At 42.8% G+C, this 23,965-nt stretch overlaps 2 protein-coding genes across 2 annotated transcripts in view; both read left to right on the top strand.

Annotated features, from left to right (window-relative positions):
* Positions 1-16,875, top strand: part of MACF1 (microtubule actin crosslinking factor 1) — a 269,121-nt gene extending 252,246 nt beyond the window's left edge. Inside the window, exons 96-100 of the mRNA XM_088451201.1 lie at positions 1,854-1,910; positions 2,775-2,986; positions 4,910-5,020; positions 6,462-6,576; positions 15,580-16,875. Of these exons, the coding sequence (XP_088307327.1) occupies positions 1,854-1,910; positions 2,775-2,986; positions 4,910-5,020; positions 6,462-6,576; positions 15,580-15,815 (731 nt within the window). The 3' untranslated portion in view covers positions 15,816-16,875. The remainder of the gene's footprint in view (positions 1-1,853; positions 1,911-2,774; positions 2,987-4,909; positions 5,021-6,461; positions 6,577-15,579) is intronic.
* Positions 16,876-17,737: 862 nt separating this feature from the next.
* The window catches only part of VAV1 (vav guanine nucleotide exchange factor 1), a 166,544-nt gene continuing 160,316 nt past the window's right edge, over positions 17,738-23,965 (top strand). The window contains exon 1 of the mRNA XM_088451200.1: positions 17,738-18,059. Coding sequence (XP_088307326.1) covers positions 17,850-18,059 — 210 coding nt within the window. The 5' untranslated portion in view covers positions 17,738-17,849. The remainder of the gene's footprint in view (positions 18,060-23,965) is intronic.

The following is a 23,965-nucleotide window of genomic DNA, read 5'->3' as shown; positions in this document are numbered from 1 at the left end:
ATAGTAAGAACCAGCCAATGAGAAATTTTACTTTTTGAAGTACAGGTTGAGTCTCCCATATCCAAAATGTCTGGGACCGGGGGTATTTTGGATAATTGAATATTCTGTATTTTGGAATAATTGCTTACCATAATGAAATATCTTGGGAATAGGACCCAAATATACACACAGAATGCATTTATGTGTTATATACACCTTATACACATAGCCTGCAGGTCATTTTATACAATATATTCAATAATGTGGTTCAAACAAAGTTTGTGTACAGAAATGAACTTCATTTATGTTTCATATACACCTTATACACACAGCCTGAAGGTAATTTTATACAATATTTGTAATAATTTGTGCCTTAGACAAAGTTTGTGAATATTCACCCATCAAAAATCAAAGGTTTCATTATCTCAGTCATGCCAAAAAAATTCCGTATTTCGGAATATTCCGTATTTCGGAATATTTGGATATGGGAGACTCAGCCTGTATATATTATACCTTTTAGACACCTCCAAAATGTGTAGAGAATCAAATACCCAGAGGGGAATAGTAACAGGAAACCAAAGCACATTTAGTGGACAGAATCTCACAACCTCCTGCTTAATGTGAAAGGAGCCAACAAATTTATGCACAAAATGGACACAAAGTACCAAACCGCCTTACCCAGTTTAAATATTATTAATGATTTTGCAGACTTGACACACTGCACAGATGGCTAATAGAGACACACTTACATGGGGCCAGGGCTGAGATGGACAGTGTTACAATGTGTTACGAACCTAGTTGGTATGCTATGAAATAAGGATAAATATTATTGACAGCTTGGAAGATCTAATGAACATATGGATAAAGAGCCTATTTACAATGACAATAAAGCCCAATAGCAGAAGTTTATATAAGAGGTCTTGTTACAGGGCCACCATGAGTTTTGGAAATCACAATCATACTTAGCAGCCAAAGAGGAATTTGCTTAGAATGTTCATGGCTCTTGTGAACTTACTGTACAAGAGATTGCTTGACATGACTGATCAGCCTATGGTGGTTGTGTTACCATTAAACTAGACACTCGAAAAGGCCACCTTGGCTGCAGCAACCAGAGTCTGGCGTATTCTATTCTGATGCACTGTCATTCAGCATGGGGAGGTGACTGAGAGGTAGAGGAGTTGGTCTGGCTGATGTAAGAATAAAATAGCAGAAATCACAGGAATGGACAATGCATGCTTTGCAGCTACAAGTGATAGCACATTGTTTCAGAAGGTAACAATACAAAGACAGCAGCAGCGTGGAGCAGAGCTTTTGGTCCTCTGCACCCTAATATAAGATGTTAATGGATAAATATGAGAGGGGATCCACTACCAGTAGTAATAAGAGAGAGAGAGAGACTGCACCTTACAAAGAGAAGGTAACATAACTTATAAGCTGTCTAAGTCCCTACTTCCCTTACATGACAGAAATAACATGCCTGTGATTGGGGTGTGAATAGATATGCACTTCTCCTGACTCCCAATGGTAAAAGACAGACACTCCAGTCTTCTTTATGGACATTAGCTCAGTGCAGAAAATAGCTGTGTTGAGTAAATGTTATGTTCATTGTGTCTGTATCTTACCTCCCTACATGTGGTGGTGCATGTTGTCATTTGTTGAAGCAGGGGCCTCTTGGTTTTCAGCTTTTACCTTCATAACATGCCAATGATCCTGCATGATACAGCTTGGTGGGGCCTGTATTCCATGTAATTCACCCAACTCACATGCATATGGTGGTATACAATAAGTTTTGTCATTGGCTGGACTTAGCTGTACGTTTTGCATGCCTTACATTTTATCCCTTTCTCCCTCTGCACCTCTTTTATTCTCCTTAGTTCACCATCCAGGGAGTAAATTAAAGAGAATCGATTCCGTCTCTTCCATAGGTTTCGGTAATGGCTCTTGCTTTGTAGAAGTGCTTATCCTTATAACCAGCAGAACCTTTCCAAAGTGAACAGACTGCACTGTGACATCTTGCCTAGACTCCTTTACTGTAACAGTGCCCTGCACTATGTATATATCTTGCACCTATATTTGTGTCTTGAGAGAAACATACTTTGCCTAATCAAAAGTAAATGTTTTTATTATTTTTCCCATACAAAAACACGATTCCCAGTTAAAGCATCTCCATTTGTCTAAAAATTTAATTTCCTATTTCACCGGTAATAAACCTGTAAGAATGGTTATCCCTGGGTGTGACATCACTACTATACAATGCTGTACACGCAGGTAGTGTGTACTTTGCACTAACGTGCAGGCAAATCTGTAAAAGCACTTAGAACTGTTTGGGCTGCACGGCGGGTTGCTGGGGTAGACCTCGTCAGATGTATGTTTATTTGCTGTACATATTCACATTCCTGATCCTACAGCAAACCCGTTCTTAGGCTTCATCTGCCCATATGTTCTAGTTACTATTTTTGTGGGCATGGATGGTTCCCATTCAGGATGAGTGACAGAAGCATGGGAAAGCCACCTCATCCCTATATCTTAATCCTAAATATATCTACATTTGCTGATGATTATTTTGGGTTTTACTGAACCACTGCAAAACTTTCTGTTTTTCTCACATAAATATGCTTGTGACTTCTGTTACAATTCAAATTAACACGTTGTTTGCTGGCTACAACTTATTAATAACTTGGTGTTCTGCTACACTAAACTTACTTTGTGTGCTAATTACCATAAACCTTGTGTGTCACGTGTAAGGAACCGAAAGATACAGGAAATATTGACTGTGCAAATTTTATTTTAAACAGCAAGGGGAAGGACCAATCTAGAGCTGCGAGAGAAATTTATACTACCAGAGGGGATTTCCCAGGGAATGACCCCTTTCAGGTCACGAGGGCGAAGGTCAAAACCGTCTTCCAGGACTGCCTCTCCCACAAGGTCCAGTTCTAGTGCCAGCCAGAGTAACCATAGCTGTACATCCGTCCCATCCTCACCGGCCACTCCTGCCAGCGGTTCCAAGGTAAGACCTGTGTGTTCATCAGGTATGGAGAATAGCATGTGTGTGACTGGAAGCAAGATAAGAGATGAAGAGCAGCATTCTTCCTCACTTCTACAGCCTATACTTTGTACAGTTCTGGAATTTCATATGTGTATATAATACATTTCCTACTGTGGTACTAACTATATGTGCTTTGTCTTATGTACGGACTGGCATATGCTTTATACTGTGTCTCAGAAGTGATATCATTAAGATGTTATCCATATAGAGATGGATAAAAAATATTTTAAGAGCTTGCAGTATGGGAGAGTACAATATATATACTAAGTACAGGGCTGGAAGATGAGAACAGGTGTAATATTGGGGTGTCCTGGAGTTTAATAACTTTGTATGAAGACGTGCAATGATTTCAGCATGCTGGTTATCTGGGTGAGGGGAGTTCCATGAACTGGGTGCAGAGGAACTGAAACTAGAAACTGGGAGAAGGACATTCAGACGTGATATGGGGACCATATCTGCTTCAGTAGATGATTTGAGAGAATTAATCCAGGATACTAGAAAAGTGAGGACAGGTGCATATAAGTTAAAGATATATAATGTAAATTCTACGTATTAAACATGTCTGAAAATGTCAGGTGATGAATCATGAATAAGACATTAGTGAGATAAATGAGATTCAGTATTACCTGCATTGTGGAAAGTCCTAAATGTAAAATCTGGTTCGGAGTGGACAAGGTTACTGAAGTAATGTGCCTTGTATACGCGGTTACACGGTAGAAGCGTCTGGTGGGTGAAAGCTACATATTGTACACAGAGGCGTCGCTTACCTGGGTGACACTTGATGCGGCTGGTCGGAGTTATTCTATGCGGCGGAGGCATGCTCGTGTGCTGAAGGGGGCGTGGCTTCACTTTGCAAAGCCACGCCCCTTATGTGTGCTGATCTTGGGGCAGTTCCCGTCCCCTTTCTCGACACACAGTGGGATTACCCAGCTCTTCAGCAGCTGCTGGGGCAGCCAAAAGTCTCTCCCCTGCCTCTATCCGGTTTCTGGCTTCTCTGTGACACAATCCGACGGGCTGACACCTGAATAGCAAAGCAGCTCTGCTATTTTGGTGTCACCCGGTGCGGCCCTCACCGCCCTTGTGACGCCAGTGATTGTACAGGCTTCTTCGTGACTAAAGGACACAAACACTGTGGGACTTAAATAGATTTGTGTTCCTAAATATGCATCTCCTTCTGAGACTGCTGTAGTAGTCCTTTTATATAACTTATGCTGGGCATAGACTATACAATTATCTGTCAGATATCTGTCCAATCTGACTGGTTGGAATAAAAATCTGGTAATGTATGGGAGCTAATGATAATGGACCATTTGCTCACAAACACTGGAAAACAGACAAAAAAGGTCGTTCAGACAAATTGGTTAAAACACACAAATTTAACCAATTTGAACAATTGTTTTTTGTCCGTTTTCCAGTGTTTAAGACCATATGTTCGACTGTCATTTGCTCCCATACATTACCAGATTTTCATTCCAACCAGCCAGATTTTTACAGATAATTGTATAGTGTATGCCCAGCATTAGGGGGAGACTTATCAAATCTTGGAGAGTGATAAAGTACCAACCAATCAGCTCCTAACTGTAATTTTTCAAACACATCCTGTATAATGACAGGTAGAAGCTGATAGGTTGGTACTTTCTTTCTCCACTTTATCTCTCTCCAAGCTTTGATAAATCTCCCCCACAATTCCACGTATGGCCTATAATCCTAACTCCCTTACCATGTGTGTGAGATGGGTGTCTGCTCAAGTCCACTGTTGTTCACATTGCTTTCTTTGTTTGGACATTGTTTTCTGTTTTGTATTTCCGTATGTCAACTCATCTCCCTTCTTCATCTTCACTCATTTCCCCAATCCATCCCTGTGTGCCCTTGCCCCTCTCGCAGACTCCACAGCAGCCATTTCGCTGTTACGAGAAGCCCTGGCTTGTAAACAGCAAGGCTGGCACGCCCTCTAGGGGTCTTGAATATTCAGACATGGAGATCCCATCATGTGAGGTAGAGTATGGTCCTCCAGACATGGAGATTCCTACCCTTTCCCTGCCATTAGCCATCTTCCTGCTAACACTTTGCCTCATCATCAGGTTTCCCAAAATTTCAACTAATGATTGCCCTGTTTTTGAATGAAAAAGCTCTACTCTGTGTATCATGCTGCAAATAGCTTTCCCTTCTTGTGATTGCTTTTCCTTTTAATATGTGAGGTTGAAGGCATGCTGACACTGGATTAAAACTAAATTAAATAAATATCTTTACTAAAATGATCATGGTTTCTTCTCCTGGACATGGATGCATGATGTTTAATTGCACTGTTGTTTCTACACTTCTTGAATCTTAATTCTCACAGTTTGGTGTTTATCAAAATACAAACCATAACATATAAACTTTCAGACTCCATGCATGCTCATTGGACCGTGTGCTGTCACCTGTATGCAGTATATTCATCTAACTGAACTTTTGGCTTTTGTGTTCTAAACATTTGCATAGAGCACAATTATTAATCTGCTAAACTGCAAAACAAAACTCAGCATTTTATGTTTGAGTTAATGTTGTATTCTGAACACACCACTTATAGAATTACGATTTGCCTAGTAATTAAAGCTTTGGTGAATTAATTCGGAGGTAAAATAATACTTAATTAGACATCAATGGAAATTACTCGTTTTTTTAATTTTACACGTATATTAATTGAAAGGCGCTACACCCATTTTATTCTATTTTTATTCAAATCCTGTTGTTGTAAATACAATTTACAAAGTACTGTTTATTTTATTAATTTTTCTGCTGCCTTATGGTTGAAATACAATATTTGAATGTAGCAGCATCTCTATAACATTAAGGCTGGCCACATGCACTGTAATTTTGCATTTGTTATTGGGCATTTGGCCCAATATGGCTGCTTCCTATAATGACTTAATGAAAACCAGCAGGAAATTGCCAGACAACGTTAGACAATCAGGGCCTCCTGGCAGCGTTTCCAACATGTCATGGCCCAGAGATGCTGGAAGAAATCTGGTGCTCAGCTTGAGCTCCATACAAGCCATGATCATGCCACTTGCATCACTGCTTGTGTGTCCAGTAAAAATAGAATTCAGAGCTACTGCAAACAAATAAAATGTATACACACACACACACATACACACATACACACACACATATATCAGTAGCTTATATAATGGAACTTTTGTTTTAGAGTTGGCGATCCCTTAGCTGTTTTGTGCCTATACCGGTAATCGGGTTGTCTCTTACTGTCTTGTAGAAAATATCAGCTATATTCCCCTGCAGATTTGTTAAAAAGTCAGAAATTAAAATGCTTTATTTCCCTCAAAGGGCAGCAGGGCAAAATAAATAATAAATGTTTTGTTGAAAAAATGGGTCACATTCCTAGGTAGTAATCTGTTGGATATGCTTGGTGCGAATCATTATTGTTGGCATTTTTAAGGTAACACCAGCTCAAAGCAGCAAAATGAAAAAAGCCGTTCTCCACACAAGCCGCTCATCCCTCACAGGAGATGTGTCTGCAGCCACGCCTTCTGGTGCCAAATCAGGCCGAGCCGGTGAGTATGTGCACAAAGGCACAGTGCTGTAGCATGAGGTAGCAGCATGACAATCCTTTCATGGGCAATTATCATTTGGAGCACTACAAATGCAGAGCTGAATAATACGCCCGCTTGTGTAGTGTATCATGAGAGAATTGTCACCACGCATGCTCAGCAAGCAAACGTACACAAATGCCAGCACTTGTGCCCATATACATCTGTCAGTAGGCACAACTTTTGCCCCCATTATAGGACCGGTGCAAGCACACGCTAATGATGATGACTTTTGACACATCTCAGATGCCTAGAGCGCTGCATGTGTGCGAATACCCTATTTTTCCATACACTGTGTTGAGTACTGTAGGTGCAGCAGCCCCTCATTGTTCAGTTCCTTGGAATAATACATTTAGTTAGATGTAAAAGGGAGAAAGAGTGCTGTTATTTGTAATATGTTTATTTTTTATTTATTTTTTATTGAGTTTTCAAGATGATAAAAGGGAAAAATAAATAAATGACATGAAGTGTACAAAACAATAAATAATGTACAATTGTACATGATGAGAAAAGAGACATGAGATAAATGACAACCAATGTGGTGGGAAGGCATAAAAAACAACACATACAGAAATGTAGCATGGATAGATAGTACAGTTTGATATAGAACATAATCATGCAACAGAAATATTACCAGATTACAGTATACCAAGTAATGTGTTATTTACATTTAATTGTGTATTTTATTTTTCTCTCAGAGAAGTATCCTTGATATTTAATTTACAGTTTGGCTCCGAGATCACCAGGGATTCTCCTGAAGTTGCACAACTAAAGCATTTGCAGAGTGACCTGTGTTACACTCAGTGGCCCCAGTTGGGTGCACAATACACAATTCACTGGTCCCTTACTATGAGTGGAGATCAGCACTGCACCCAAAGTACAGATTATATAAACAGCATAGCATTTATTACTAAGAATGTAACATTAGGAAATCAACAGCGAGCATAATTTACAAAGAACATTTGGTGCACAGCGCCTTGGATTACACCAGTGTACTTAAGCAGTTGGCCCGGTATACACAAAGGTGTGCACCTACACTCCTCACTCGGGAGAGACTATAGCATCCTAAAGTGTCTAAATAGCTATACGGTGTAATGTGTGGGCATCTCCTCAGAGAGCAACCTCTTACCACCTTCTAATCACCATTATCAATAAAGTGAGCCTTTCAGTAGCTCTAAAAATACTGCTCGGACAAGCCTCATGCTTAAATGAATCATGAAGGGACCTTATTACCTGTCAGTTTTTCCATCTGAAGCTTTTTATTACATTGCTCACAGTTCACATAGAAATGCACTTAACTGCAATATGAAGGCTCAAAATGTGTCCGATTAAAAGGATAAAGACCAAAGACCACCAGCTCCTTTTGCCAATTAGAAAATGGCCACACACCCATTAAAAATGCACCCGCTCAGCTCCCTGATTTCCACTTTAAAATATAACGTGTTAACTCCTCCCTCTTTCATATCCCCATCCTGCTGGGCACCCATTACTTTATTTATGGAATATCTGTGAAATGAAGATGGCAAGCTGCAATGCCTCAAATTTTAACAATATCTTTCCCAAGACGCACAAACAGCAATCTACAAGAAATAATATGTTGTTGTTATATTTTATAGATTGCTGTTTGAGCGTCTTGGGAAAGATGATGTTAAAATTTGAGGCATTGCTGCTTGCCATCTTCATTTCACAGATATTCCAGAATAACTTCTCTGAAATTTACACAAGTCATACAATCACTTGTCCAGACATCAGATCAGCCTGTCTCCACATACATGTTTGTCGTTTCTCCAGCGGCTGAGAGATGCCAGTCTCTACAGGACAGTCCCTTTGCCATTTTGAATTGGATAATTGTCATGACAGATGACAGCATCCAGGGCTGTGGGGCTGTAGTCCTTCATTGTTGGTTCCAGGGTCTGTAAGCCCCAGTGGAAGTAAAGCTTCCGATAAATGTTCTGAACTTAAGAGCAGTGTTAAACGTCTAATTCTGTAATGGGGATTAGCCATTATTATTCAGTCAGAAAATGCAACGGTAATGGTGTACGTCAGAACAACACAAAATTAAGCTCATCAATGAAGGAATCCAACAGGGATTTATACATACATTGGGCAGAAAATGTACACAGAAAAAAGTAGTTATCCTATTGTGGAGGCACTCCAGGGGCCGTATTCAATTAGCGGTGAAAACGGACGTTTATTTTTGCCACTGGCGAAAACACCGGTTTTCGCCACTGTCAAAAAAAGCCGTTTTCGCCCCCCCAAAAAGATTTAAAGTTTTCTCCAGTTTTTTTTTTTTTCACCTGTTGCCTTTTTCGGCTGTTTTTAGGTGAAAAGTTTTCTCCATCCCAGACCAGGCGAAAAAAAATGCAAATACCTATTTCTTCTTCAGGGTCCATAGGCTCCCAGGATGCACTGGGTCTCCCTCTATACCCCGGGTCAGAGGCACCTGAGTTTCGATGAATGCCCGGCCGGAGTCGGTCACTGTGCAGCAGTGGGGCTGTTCCAGACCCTGAAGATTTTCAATAGCTTCCCTTCAGAGCGGACAACGTCGGACAGTCCAGAGGACGTCCACGCTGCCGCTCTGACACCCCGCCGGCGCTGAGACGCCGGTACGGAACCAGGGATCTCGGCGGGACTCCGGGGTCTGTGCTAGCCCAGAGGCCCTGTGGGACTCGGCGGGTCACTGCTTGCGGTGATCCGCTTTGAGAAGTCCTTTTCCTCTGGGTCTTGGGGATGGCCCGGAGATGACAGCAGGTGGAGCCAAGCTCAGATACCCTGCGCTTCTACTAGACCACCAGGGACTTAGGCTGGTGCCTATACCAGCGTCCTAGGGGGTTAATTGCCGGCCAGGGGAGGCAGCTTTCCCTGTTCACAGCTGGCTCCTCCCCTCTGCTCAGCGCGCCTTGGCACTGTACCTCCTACGGGTACACCCCCTCTGAGGTCTCTGGCGGCCATATTATTTCCCTGGCTAGTCGCAAATCTCTCTGGACGGGCAGAGCCCGGGTACCCCTACATACCTCACCTCAAATACTAGTCAGCGTATGTAGCACTATAGCTTACCAGACACTGAGTCTATGTAGTTGACTTGTAGTGCCATTGTACAGGTGTCTTCTGCATTGTATGTGACTTTAAGCTAGCGCTGTCTGTCTGTGTTTCTTTCTTATTCTGTCAGCCATATTACTCTACCTTTTCTTTTTCTCTGAGCCCTTACAGTACAAGTGTTGTCAGGGAGTGTATTATACCTCACATTATCTGTGTGGTTTTGTCACATACAGCGTGCACACTCTTCTCTACATTATGTTTGCTAGTGATGATGATCACGATTCTGCTCCCGCCCTGCTGTAATGCAAATCATGTGCGGCAGGGTTAGGTGCAGGAGATATTGTACAATAGGGATTATGTGTGAGGTGTTATAATCCTCCAGGCCCCTCTATGGTCTCAGCCACCTCGCCGAAGCCTCCTTGGGCGTACTTTGCTCAGGCAATGTCAGCCATTGCGGGGCGTTTGGCAGTACCTCCTGTGTTTCCCCCGATGGGGGTCCCACAGCAGTCGGTTTTGCCCTTACAGGACCTGCCTCAACAGGTATCACTCATGCAGGTTCCATCTGTGCCTCCTTCATGGGTGGATACATTCTCTACTACGGTGCAGACCCTGGCGGAAACCTCTAATGCCCTCCAGGCTATGCTGCAGGGTGATAAACCCCTTAGATCGGCTAAAAGGCCTATGCTGTAATCTCAGTCTACGCTACAGGATGACAAGGAAATTACATTTGATGACTGGGAGATTCTAGATGTCTCTGACTCCGAGCCCTCTCTGCGAGAGGCGGAGACTAAGTCTATGATCAATATTCCGGCTCTGATACGTGTTGCCCGTTTGGCCTTAGTCATAGAGGAAGATGAACCACCAGCTCCCCGGTCCAAACATGCCCTGTTCAAGGAAATAAAGGTTGCTTCTGCGGTATTTCCTTTATCTGATCAGCTAGTAGAACACATGGAAGTGGCTTGGAAATTGCCTGGGAAGCGTTACCAGCCTCAGAGACGCCTGGCTTATGCATATCCCTTTCCTGAGGAACATTGTACCAAATGGGAAACACCACCTGTGGTGGATTCTCACGTGACACTCTTAATTAAAAGTACTACTCTACCTATGCCATCCATGCCTTCCTTAAAAGATACTATGGATAGGAAGGTGGAGGTTTGTTTAAAATCAATGTATTCTCTTTCAGGGGCAGCTTCCAGGCCGGCCATGGCTATCTCCTGGGTGGCCAAGGCTACGGAGTTCTGGGTGGACTCCCTAGAGGAGTCCTTTTTTTCAGAGGCTACCAGAGATCAGATTAATCTGGTGGGCAACCTCCATGATTCAGCTACCTATATTAATGACACTGCTTTGGATGTCAGCCTCTTAACCTCCTGGATTTCGTCTGCTTCGGTTTCAGCTCGCCGCTCCTTGTGGCAGCGCTCTTGGAGAGCGTACACGGACTCTAAGAAAGGATTAGAGGGTTTGCCTTATAATGGTGAAATCTTGTTTGGTCCGGACCTGGACAAGATTGTGGTTAAGTTGGCAGCGGCTAAGTTTGCGGGTCTGCCTTTGGCATCTACTTCATCAGGGTCTCGTACCTCATCCTTTCGGTCCTATCGGCCCCAAGATAAGCCTAGGGGGTCAGCCCTTTCCTAGGCAGTCAGCCCCCAAAAAGACTGCCAAGCCCAGGAAGCAGGCTTGGAGTACGAGACGTCCGGCTGCCAAGTCTGACGACAAGTTCTCTACCTGACCAGACAGGCCTCCCCTTGGGGGATCCCAGGGTGGGAGGCCAACTTCTTTAGTTCACCCAGTGCTGGTGTCAGACCACCACAGACACCTGGGTAAGAGAAATGGTCTCTCATGGGTACGCCCTCTCCTTCCACAGAAGACCTCTCCATCAGTTTTTCTGCACAGGCCCTCTGTCAGACAACGACAAGGCCTTACAAATCCAGAAGGCCGTACATTCCTTGCTTCAAGCAGGAGTCATAGTACCTGTTGCGTTACCTCAGAGAGGAACCGGTTATTACTCCAATCTCTTACTGGTTCAGAAACCGAATGGATCTAATCGGCCTATCCTCAATCTCAAGTCCCTGAACAAATTCCTCAGGATACCTCGGTTAAAGATGGAAACCCTACGCTCAATTATACTGGCTATGGAACCTGGTGATTTTATGGTGTCGCTGGATATTCAGGATGCATACCTGCATATTCCGACTGCTTCATCTCACCAGCGTTTTCTCGGGTTTGCTGTACTGCAACAGCATTTCCAGTTTCGGGTTCTGCTGTTTGGCCTCTCTACTGCACCTCGGGTGTTTACTAAAGTTATGGCGGTAATGGCAGCCCATTTGTGGATGCAGGGTGTCCGTCTGTTACCTTACCTGGACGACCTTTTACTGTTGGCAGGGTGTCCAGAGGTGCAGACTCATGGGTGATTGATCATTTGGAGGAAGTCTTCCTTGACTCCATCCCAGAGGATGCTCCATCTGAGAGCTCTGTTGGATTCACAACAGCAAAGAATCTTTCTGATCTCCACTTTGCAGACGCAAGTACGCAGATGCCTCCACAGTCGCCGAGTGTCAATCCACTCAGCAATGCAGTTAGTGGGATTCATGGTGTCTACATTCGACATGGTGGAATATGCCCAGTTTCATTCCCGGACTCTGCAGAAATTGATCCTCTCCAGGTGGGATGAATTACCCCATCGGATAAAAGCTCAAACGATGGTGCTCTCTCTGGAGGTGAGTCTATCTCTTGCTTGGTGGCTGCAGACGTGTCACCTCACCAAGGGATGCCCCTTTTGGATCCTGGATTGGCTTCTCCTGACAACGGACGCCAGTCTATGCGGTTGGGGCGCATTGACAGGACCACACTCATTTCAGGGGCAGTGGACAGCAGAGGAGTCTGCACTGCCAATGAACATATTGGAACTTCAGGGCCCTACAGCAAGCCAGACTCATACTTCATGGAAAGCCCGTGCAAGTTCAGTCAGACAACGCCACATCAATCATCAAGGAGGAACTCGAAGTCAGGCGCCAATGACAGAGGTGTTACGCATTCGTAAGGTCATCTCCCAGCCATATCGGCAGTGTTCATTCCAGGAGTTCTCAATTGAGAAGTAGACTTCCTCAGCCATCATGACGTGCATCCAGGGGAATGGTCTCTTTACCAAGAGGTGTTTCAGCTCCTAGTGTACAGGTGGGGCCTTCCGGACGTGGACCTAATGCCATCCCGACACAATCACAAACTTCCAGTGTACGGGTACAGAACAAGAGATGCCGGGGCGATCTTGGTAGACGCTCTGTCAGTACAGTGGACCTTCCAGTTTGCATACCTGTTTACTCCAGTCTCTTTTTTTCCTCTAGTAATTTGGAAGTTCAAACAAGGAGGCACTGTCCTGCTTGTGGCTCCAGCGTGGCCCAGACGTCACTGGTACTCAGATCTTCAGAGTCTCTCCATCGACACTCTGTTGCTGTTGCCTCAACGTCCGGACCTGTTGTCTCAAGGTCCTTGCCTTTACCCGGACCTGGGTTGTCTGTCTTTGACAGCGTGGCTCTTGAGACATCCCTCCTAAGTTCCAAAGGTTTTTCCAGGTCTGTGGTTAACACCATGCTCAGAGCGCATAAACCAGCCTCTGCCAGGATTTACCCCATTTCTTATTTTTCACCAGGACAGGGCGATGCTTCGGACTCGCCCTGGTTTCCTTCCTAAGGTGCTTTCTAGTTTCCACATTAATGAGGAGGTTATCATACCATGCTTTAATTCTCTAGACCTCTCGGCAGGTGAGGCCTCATTGGATGTGGTACGGGCCCTCCGGATTTATGTGGATCGTACCAGTTTCCTTCGAAAGTCAGACTCCTTGTTTGTCCTATACGGATTTCACAAGAAGGGTTGGCCAGCCAATAAACAAACCATTGGCTAGATGGCTTCGTATGACTATCTCTGAGGCTTACACTCAGGGGGGCCTTCCTATTCCGCCTTCTGTTACTGCTCATTCTACTCGGTCTGTGGGTCCCTTGTGAGCAGCTCACCGTGGTGCCTCGGCTGTTCAGCTTTGTAAGGCTGCCACATCGTCTTCTGTCCAGACCTTTCTGAGTTAATATGGATTCAATACCTTTGCCTCTCACGATGCCTCCTTTGGGCGGCGGATTCTCCTTTCAGCTCAAGAGCGTCCCCACCCTTAAAAGGACTGCTTTGGGAAATACCCAAGGTCTCCCCGTGGAGCTTATGGACCCTGAAGAGGAAAATGAGAGATATGGTAAGAATTTACCTTTATCTCTCTTTCTTTGAAGTCCATAGGGTCCACAGGGCACCCACCCTGACGCACCTGTGCTTCAGATGGGCTTTGCTCTGGTCACCGGTTTTTCCGTCTCCTATGTCAGAATGTGATTCTTGAGTGTTCCAGACTTCCTTCGCTCTCATATATCCTCCTTCGGCCTTTGGTTTACTGCGAACTGAGGTGCCTCTGGCCTGGGAGCGGGTTATAAAGGGAAACATAGTGCATCCTGGGAGAAAAATTTTAACTGCCTGGTGCCCGGATGACTTTGCCATCACCTATACCCCAAGGTCTCCCTGTGGACCCTATGCACTTCGAAGAAAGTTCACAAAGGTAAGTTCTTACCATATCTCTAATTTTTTGGCTAAAAATGTGGGGATTTCTTTCAGAACCCTTTGGACACCCCCCTAATGATAAATTACAGGAAAAAAATTGAAACTTGCATACTTACGACCGCGCAAATTTTGGGCGAAAAAAACGTTGAAGAAAAGATAGCCATTTTTTTCCAGGAAATTAATTTTCCACATAAATTGGGGGTACGTTAAAATGGGTGCAAGTATATTTTCGTATTGTAAAAAAACAATTTTAAAAACCGTTGAAATACCGTCTGCTGCGACCGCGTGCGATATTTAAAACACTTGAAGCATCCATACCAACTATCGAAAAATCAGACCCAATACGTTAAAACCTTTTTCAACGATTTTGGGTTTTTACTCGCCCAAAATTTGTGCGGTCGTTTTCCGCCAAAGTACGCAACTTACGATTTTTTTTTCCCGGTAATTTATCATTAGGAGGGGGTGTCCAAAGAGTTTTGAAAGAAATCCCCACATTTTTAGCCAAAAATAGTGATTTTTTTTTTTTTTTTTCACTTGGTCTGGGATGGAGAAAACTTTTCTCCAGTTTTTTTTTACCTGTTGCCGTTTTCGACCTGTTTTTTTTTACGAAAAACGGGTGTTTTTGCCAATGGCAAAAAAAAAATTCCGTTTTCGCCGCTAGTTGAATACGGCCCCAAGTAGTTTATTTTATTATCAGATATGACCTGAAAATAGTCATAAGTGTTGACAGATATATCTGGGAGACAGCTATAAGGGGTATTCATCCACAGAATAAAACAAAAGCAAAGTATTAAAATCTGTTTAAATGTGAATGTTTTTAAAATCGTTGTAGGGCATCTAATACCAATCTACATTATAAGTTGGTTCATGAATAGGCATTTTCCTTTGATAGAACCAATCAGAATTGATGTAGCTATATATCTTCCTGTTACAATAAAAATCCAGTTTTTAAACTGCTCCACAAAACTAGGTGCTGGGGACTCCATAAGCAAAGCTCTCACTCGGCCCATCTCCTTTTTTTTTATCCTGTGAAGTCTTCTGCCCCTCTACAAATGCCAATCTAAAAACATGCGCTCTTTGGCATGAATCTAGGCGGTCTTGTGTGAATTGAGAGGCACCAAATCTGATTTTGCGTTTTCTAAATTCTCTCCAGCAGGTTTGAAATAACGTGCAGACACATAATACATACATTAACAGTTCTACAGTTATATCAGTTATTGAGAAACATAGAGGATATTTATAAAACACTTGAAATTTAGACCTCTGTGGTGCACTAGTCAAAAACCATAAAGAGTTACTGTTTAACATCCTTGATATCTGACCCCCCTCGGTCTTCTGTTCCAGATCCCAAGAAAAGCGGCAGTCGTGCCGGGAGCCGCGCCGGAAGCCGCGCCAGCAGCCGAAGGGGAAGTGACGCCTCAGACTTTGACCTTCTAGAGACACAGTCAGCTTGTTCAGACACCTCAGAGAGTAGCGCTGCTGGGGGACATTCCCGCAGAGGACTGTCAAAACCTTCCAAAATCCCCACCATGTCCAAGAAAACTGCTAGCACTCCTAAAACACCAGGCACAAAGAGATAGTCCTAACCTACGCAAATGTCCGGCACAAGAGCAAATAGCCCACAATCTGGGCAGACCATGACATTTTCTATCATGTACTGTACATCTGGATGTACATTAATTCTCTAGGTGGAGAAATTTCTATAGTCTATACATGTAAACGACAAAATGTTTATACCTGCCTTATCCGTTTCTTTTGGTTTTGTACGTTACTACTTCCATGTGAATAATTCTGTAGATACAAAGCCTTGTGTGAATTCCTGGGAAGATTCAGGGACACTGGTAGAAAGATGGTGTGCAAAACAGGAGAGTAGACAGCTAATATTCTGACTACTGGGTATGGGATCCTTTTTTTTAGGGTTCATATCCTTGGGAAACACTACTACACTTTAATAGGGAGATCCCCTGTTTTGTATATGACAATACTTTATTATATTGCAGAGGGATCAGATACTGACACAAGATTTCTTTTAATAAGATTTAGTCTTTCTAAATTGACAGCACTTGCACACTCTGCTTTGACCATACAATAAATATATTAAGTCTCTTATAGCAACTGCCATTACAAAAAGGACAAATAATTGTGTGATATTTGAGAGCAGCAACATGCGTGACATTAAATCCCAAATCATGGCGCAGCGTAAGTTAGCCTATGCTTCTCCACAGCCATTTTGCACTCATACCAGATTCATCTGATTTTCTAATTGTAAACTACATGTTTTATTTATCTGCATAGGATTTTCTTATTTATTATTTAATGGTCATTCCACTTAGGATTTCTGTGACATATTCATTTCTGCAGACCAACACAGTTGTGCATCAATAAAATGGGACTCTCCGGCACAATTTCTTCCTTATGTCTGTATGCTGGTTCCCCCAGACAGACTAAACATGTGTGGTGGGAGGTGTTAGGACTCGGATGGATCCCTCCTGTTACCTGTCAATACATCCGGTTCTAACCAGGCTGCTGTGTGATTTTCTCAGTTAGTTTGCAACAAAAGTTGATGCTGTACCAATGAACTGTTAAAACAAACAACAACACGTTTTGTATTAAAATTGCTTGCAGTAACAAAATGAGGTATACTTTGTGTCATTTGTCTTCTGTTCTAGGAAGGACAAAGGCAAAAAATATTGGAGTTTATTTGAAAACATCTGAATGTTCTACACTGAATCCCAAAGTTTGATTATGATTACTTCCACATTTCTTGTTTTACAATCTAGTAGCATAGCAAATATTCTCATTTGTTATATAAGCTTTTTACGCCTGATATCTTTGAGAATAAAGATTCACCCTCATTGAACGGTGTGTTGCCTCTCCTAGAAAATGCCATTTTCTTTCCTCCATATCGTTGTCTTTTTCATTTAATGTTCTATGTACTTCTCCAAACCTCCAGTCTAAAGGCCAGTATCTGGTATATGATTGTGTTTATGCTGCTGAAATTGACCTCATATCAGTGCTTTCTTACTTAATTATAAAGCACATATGGCTTAATGAGCAGGTTTACCAATACATTTGCGTACCTTCACATAGATTAATGGATGCCTTTATGTTTGAGATTGCACTTTTGTACAGTGGCACTAAGTTAATAACTGGTTTTGCCACAGCAAACTCCCTCTTTCTGATCTCTTCACAATGTATAAACAATATGGTTGTTACAGTAAATTAATATTCTACTTGTATTATACCAAATAAACTATTGTTGTTCCTGCTCACAAAACAATGCATTAACATACAGAATTCTTCACATACCAGTCTACATACTTTGTTATACATAAGCATGCACAGCTCATGCTGCACACACACACACTCACACACACACACACACACACACACACACTCTCTCTCTTTGTGTGACGGTTGCAGAAGAGGAAGTAAAGTAAGTTTCTTCCTCATTAGACTCCGGAAGTATCTTTTCAGTGACATACGAGGCTGTCCATGTTAGAACACGTCTCAGCAATCGCAGGGTTCCCATTTGTGTCTCCTCACCATCTTTTTCATCTCTGAGTTCACCGGTTGCTTTTTGTATCTTTCTGCCCCACCCCACCTAATTGGGCATGGAGATGGAGTTGTGGAGGCACTGTGCCAGATGGCTGATTGACTGTCGTGTGCTTCCTCCCAATCATCGTGTGACCCTGGACACAGCCCAGGTGTGTGACCTGGCTCAAGCACTACGGGATGGAGTTCTGCTCTGCCAGCTGCTCAACAACCTGATGCCTCACACAGTCAATTTGAGTGAAATCAATGTCCGCCCCCAGATGTCACAGGTACGGCCTAGGAGTGCTTGGTGCCACACTCAATTCACTCATTTTACTTATTTAGCTAGAAGTTGATGATTTTTTGTTTATTCAGAATGTGCTGGTACAATACATTTTACAGCCACAACATCTACCTTTTTATATTATATTCGTATATAGTCAGTGCACAAATAATAATGTACATAGATATGCCAGGGGGCACAACACCAGTCTCTCGCTGTCTGTACAAAGGGCGATGAATAATTGATATTCCAGCAGCACTGAACTGCTAGAAATTTCAAAAATTTGTTTGCCTGTAATATCCCTTGTGGCTTATTCACACACTGGAGTATTTGCCTACCTGCTAATAAGCACCAAGAGGAAGGGGAGGTGACTATCACGGGCTATTCATGATTATAAGACTTATCTGAGGCTTTTTGACTACTGAATGAGTGATTCACAAGTCAGTTCCTATATGTGGGAGTGTAAGTTCTTTGTTTCGCTCAGTGGAGAAACATCCTCTTTTAGGTGTAATTGTGACGCAAGAACAGGTACAGTTATAGTCTATACAGTTATAGAGAACAGGTACAGTTATAGTCTATACAGTTATAGAGAACAGGTACAGTTATAGTCTATATACAGTAATAGAGAACAGGTACAGTTATAGAGAACAGGTACAGTTATAGTCTATACAGTTATAGAGAACAGGTACAGTTATAGTCTATATACAGTAATAGAGAACAGGTACAGTTATAGTCTATATACAGTAATAGAGAATAGGTACAGTTATAGTCTATACAGTTATAGTCTATATACAGTAATAGAGAATAGATACAGTTATAGTCTATACAGTTATAGAGAACAGGTACAGTTATAGTCTATACAGTTATAGAGAAGAGGTACCGTTATAGTCTGTACAGTAATAGAGAACAGGTACAGTTATAGTCTATATACAGTAGTAGAGAATAGGTACAGTTATAGTCTGTACAGTTATAGAGAACAGCGACAGTTATAGTCTATATACAGTAATAGAGAACAGGTACAGTTATAGTCTATATACAGTAATAGAGAATAGGTACAGTTATAGTCTGTACAGTTATAGAGAAGAGGTACAGTCCGTAGCGTGAGTGTTTGTTCCATTTTCTACAGGCAATTCAGTAAACTTTACTTTTATAGTGTAAAAAGGGCTGAAAACTACCACTCTACTGTCTGACTCGGACAAAAGAATAATATAACAGCAATTTAATATTCATCTTTCATTCACCCTTACAGGGCCTAATTCAGAGATTTACAGAAACACAATGTTTATGCAAATCTCAGATGTTTTCAGATCTGGGTCTGCGATGTCGCTCGCAGTGCCACAAACATTGCAGCATGATTGACATGCTGCTGGCATTTGGGAACGGCGACAGGAAGTGTCCCAGAAAATGGGGGGTGTCGACCCCATTTTCAGGGCCTGCCTAAGCCAGTGGCTACGTCCTTGGACACAGCCTCACTGGCCCCAGCAGTGTGATTTTACCGAACATTCTGAGTAACCTGAGGGTTACTCACATGTATGATGATTACACAGTTTGATCCGATGCTGTGTATTTGGACACAGCAGCCGATCAGAGAAACCTGCGGTGGACGTCTTTTTTACACAAGACTCCTGCGGCATTTGCATCTTTTAGCAGAGTCGCTGAGTACAAAGACGCAGAAGCTGGGTTAATAGCATCCATGTCTGTATCAGGCCCATAGCTCACAAATTAATGTACAAATGTCTCTCCTAATCCATTTGCTTCTATGGCCATATTTAGCAAGAGCATGAAGTAGGGGTCTGTCCTATTCCTGTATTCATTCCTTTGCCAGCATGTATGAGGGGTCTGAGGTATGATTAGGCCAACCACATTTAATCATGGCCTCAGTCAAGCTCCAGGAGGCTGATAAGAAGAGTAGCAGCCGCCGAGTAATCTCACGGGAGGGGAGCCAGCGCTGAAGGTTCTTTTCTGCAGCTGCTGGGTGATCACAGGAACCTAACGCTGACAGTCCCCGGCAGCTGCTTCTCTCTGCTGCCGCCAGGGGCGGAGCAGTGTCTGCTGATCAGTGATCAGCAGACACTGGGGGAAAATCCAAAGCTGCATGGGGGCCAGAAGGTCCCTCTGAGACTGGCGGCTATAGGAAGATTCTCTTCCAATAGCCGCCCACAGGGCGTTTCTGACATCAGATGCGATCAAGTCAGGGCAAGCCCAGCCTGGGATGCGACCATGCCAGACAAGTGGTTAAAACATGGACTATAATGGCGGAGTTTGGGAACCTTTGTCCTAGACCGTTCTGGATCACTTCACAAGGTGGATCTTAACAACCAAGCAAATTGGTGTATTTAGATATAACACTGTAAGCACTTTATTTGTGCCCAAAGTAACAATGAAGACTGATCCCTCAGCCAGCCTTCCCTTTCCTGGACAGCCTGTATCCCTACTGCCACTGGCTGATAGGACACTGACAGGAACTGCAGCTGGTCTGGCACTAAATCAGGTACTGAGGTGGAACGCTCCCTACAAGTTTTATTCAGTACCTGATGCACACACCAGTTTTAATCTAGGTAAACATCTGAAAGATTACTTGCAATCCACAATTTTCTGATAGATGAAACAATCTTGATAACATCTGATGTACAGTGTACATGTTACTGAATTATCTGTTCCTAGCTCATCCATTTATGTCCTCAAGATCATCAAAGTTGATGTTTTTAAATGAACCATATCATACAGCTGTACACACTACACAATGTGCCCCATGATTGCTCATCACGGATGACAAATGGCGTGCAGCAGCCGGCCAGATCAGATAAGCAGATCCGTTCAGATCAATTATTACATAGTGGTCACCTTTGCCTGTAGTTTGTGTTCTGACAAATGTAATCACCTGTTTCAAGTGGTTTTTCCTGAAACAATGGAGGAAATAGTGCAGGCAAATTTCCCTGTAACTTTAAGTGTACTGTATATGGAGGTCACTTTTTGGAGGTGAAGCTTTTTAATGGCCTGGAAACTGATAACATCACATTTATAAGTACACATGTTCAAAGTACCTTACCCAGGGGCTTCTCACTAGGGGCTCTATTAACATTATTTTTACTAAAATAAAGTGGAAAAGGGTGTTTTCACACCCTTTTCACATTATTTTAGTTTCACCTAAAGTTACTAAAGGGCAATTGGAGTAGAATTCGTAAAATTCTACTCCAAGCCGTAATTATCACTTATTTTTAGTAAGCAGATCGCATTTCCCATAATTGTAATGGAAATGCGATCTGTCTGCAAGTTACTAAAAATAAATAGTAAAAAAATACTGGGGGAAGCCCTGTGATAACACCACCTGGAGGTGACGTTATCCAGAGTCTCCACTGGTTGCCGTACTCCTGCTCCGCTATAACAGGCAGAGCCCGGAGCCGGCCCTAGTGAGCAGCTGTGTGGTCTAAACAGACCGCACACTGATACACTGCAAAAAAAATCTTACCTGAGTCCAGGGAACGGAGATCGGGCTCCAGTGATGTCCTCCCTCCGGTCAGCTGGTCTCCCATCCTACACTGGGACCCGGTCATCAGCTGACCGGGTCACAGTGGAGGATGGGAGATCAGCTAACCGGAGCCACGGAGGACATCACCGGAGGTAAGTTAATTAATGTGGGGGGGGGGGCTTAGCTGCGGCTGTTCGGCGCATGTGCGGGCACTTGTCACAGTATTTTTTGCAAAAAATACCGTGATAGGTGTGCGGAGTGGATTCGCAGGGACAGAGCTTTATCGCAAGCTCAGTCCCTGCAAGGGTTTTTTTAGTAAATCCCTGTGATATTGGCTGAATTCGCAATGTGAATTCAGTCTGTAATATCGCACTACAATCTGCATTCTAAATGCGGATTGTAGTAAATAGAGCCCTAGAGCTCTAGTTTTATTTCTCACTACAACTTTTCAGTGTGCATATTACTCATCTTAAAGATATGTGAACTCTGATCACAGATATAAGCAAAGGTCTGGATTATCCTTTGGTCAGTAGGGGGAATCTTTAGCAACAAAAGAGGATTATTGTTTTAAACAAATGTACAGTTATCAATTTATATTGTATACAAGTCCAAAGAAGAAATTTTGGATATCGGAATATTCCATATTTTGGAATATTTGTATACCATATTGAAATGTTTTAGGAATAGGGCCCAAATCTAAACACAGAATGCATTTATGATTCATATACACACAGCCTGAAAGTAGTTTGAACCACAGAATTATTGAAAATATTGTATAAAACAAAGTTTGTGTAGATACATGAAATTAATTTATGTTTCATATACACAGAGCCTATAGGTAATCTTATACTTTATTTTTAATAAGTTTGTGCCTTAAGCAAAATTTGTGTATATTGAACCATCAAAAAGCAAAGGTTTCACTTTCTCAGTCATGCTGAAAATATGCTGTATTTCGGTTTATTTTTATATGGGAGACTCCACCTATATAAATAAAATTATTATTATTAAAACTTTGCTATAGGGCTCACAATTGTCTAGTTGCAACCACTGGCATAACTCCTGAAGGCAACGCAAGTGTTTTCCTCCGGGTACCATGTGTCAGAGGAGCATCGAGAAGGTGGAAAGGAAGGTACCTCCACAATACAGGGGTCCACAGCATAGGGTACCAGATATTTGTGACTAGAGCCACACACAGCCATTTACACTGTTTGACCCTGCCCCCGGAAACCCATGGTCGCTAGCAGGCAGAGCCTGAAGAGGAAGAGATTCTACAGGGGTGGGCAAAAAGCGGCCCTCCAGCTGTTGTAGAACTACACATCCCAGTATTCCCTGCCACAGTTTTGCTATTTGGCCATGCTAATAGTTTTGTAGGGCATGTGGGGGGATGCAGGGCTGTAGAGAGCCGGGAAGGGGGCATGACCTAATTGCTGCAGCATGGCCACGCCCTGTTAGAAAAAAATAAAAAGTTAAAACCTATTTGCTGGCGTTGGGGAGGGGGTGCTGTGAGCCCCTCAGCCAGGAGCAAATTTACAACAGTAGGTGGCAATATAAGGAGCACTGAGGAAAGACAGTCAGGTCTGTTTCAGTTTTGCTGTTCTTGTTTGTTAACTGGATCCTGAATACAGGTTGAATGAGACTGCTCTGCACTCTCTGCTTCTGACAACTACTGTACACAGCACTGTCCTAATTTGAGGACCCCAAAACCATTGTGGGTATTGTCTGGGCAGATAATTGAAGATGTTATTTGTGTCCCGATTGTGCTTTTTGAAATGGTGGAAGGTAATTATATGCACACAAGTCTCCATGGCGACGTAAAGGTGCATTATAATGACATCATTTTGACCATAAATTACAATAATTTGCTTTCATTTTAAATAAAAACACTATCAGAACAGAAGCCACCTGCTGATATAATATTGTGGTGTCCAATTTTTTCTAATCGTGAAAGTCGCACAGATCTGCTTAGAGCCCCAGGACTATTGCTGTTTCCAAAGCTGCACCTGGCCTCCGGGAAACATAGTTTTCTAGTGGGGTTTCTAAAGGCTTCATTTTGAATTAAAGCAAATATTTTTTTAAACAAACTTGTTCTGTAAGTTCACAACAAGCTGAACTTCAGGGCAGTCAAGTTGTTTTACTTTATGTTGGTTTAGTCACAAAATGTTGTGGTTTTCACAACTGGTAATTACTATTAGTGACCACTAATCCGGTGAGTAGTACTCATACAGTCAGAGCTACCGAGGACTATTTGCACAAGCCACGCAATGACTTCACTTACCCACAGGAGTGGAAATGAGACATATATGTCACATGATTCTCCTCTATTTCCAAGGAAGCCGGGAGATTGGCTACTACCAGCCATTGCAATGTGCAAGCTTGGATGAGGTGGGGAGCACAGTCACAGCATGAAACAAGCAATGCCCTGCACAATAATTCTATCTAACTTT

The sequence above is a fragment of the Taudactylus pleione genome, unplaced genomic scaffold, assembly GCF_031769625.1.
Source record: "Taudactylus pleione unplaced genomic scaffold, aTauple2 ptg000541l, whole genome shotgun sequence".
Classification (NCBI taxonomy): domain Eukaryota; kingdom Metazoa; phylum Chordata; class Amphibia; order Anura; family Myobatrachidae; genus Taudactylus; species Taudactylus pleione.
The sequence above is the reverse complement of the archived record's forward strand: the minus strand, read 5'-3'. Positions and strand labels throughout refer to the sequence as shown.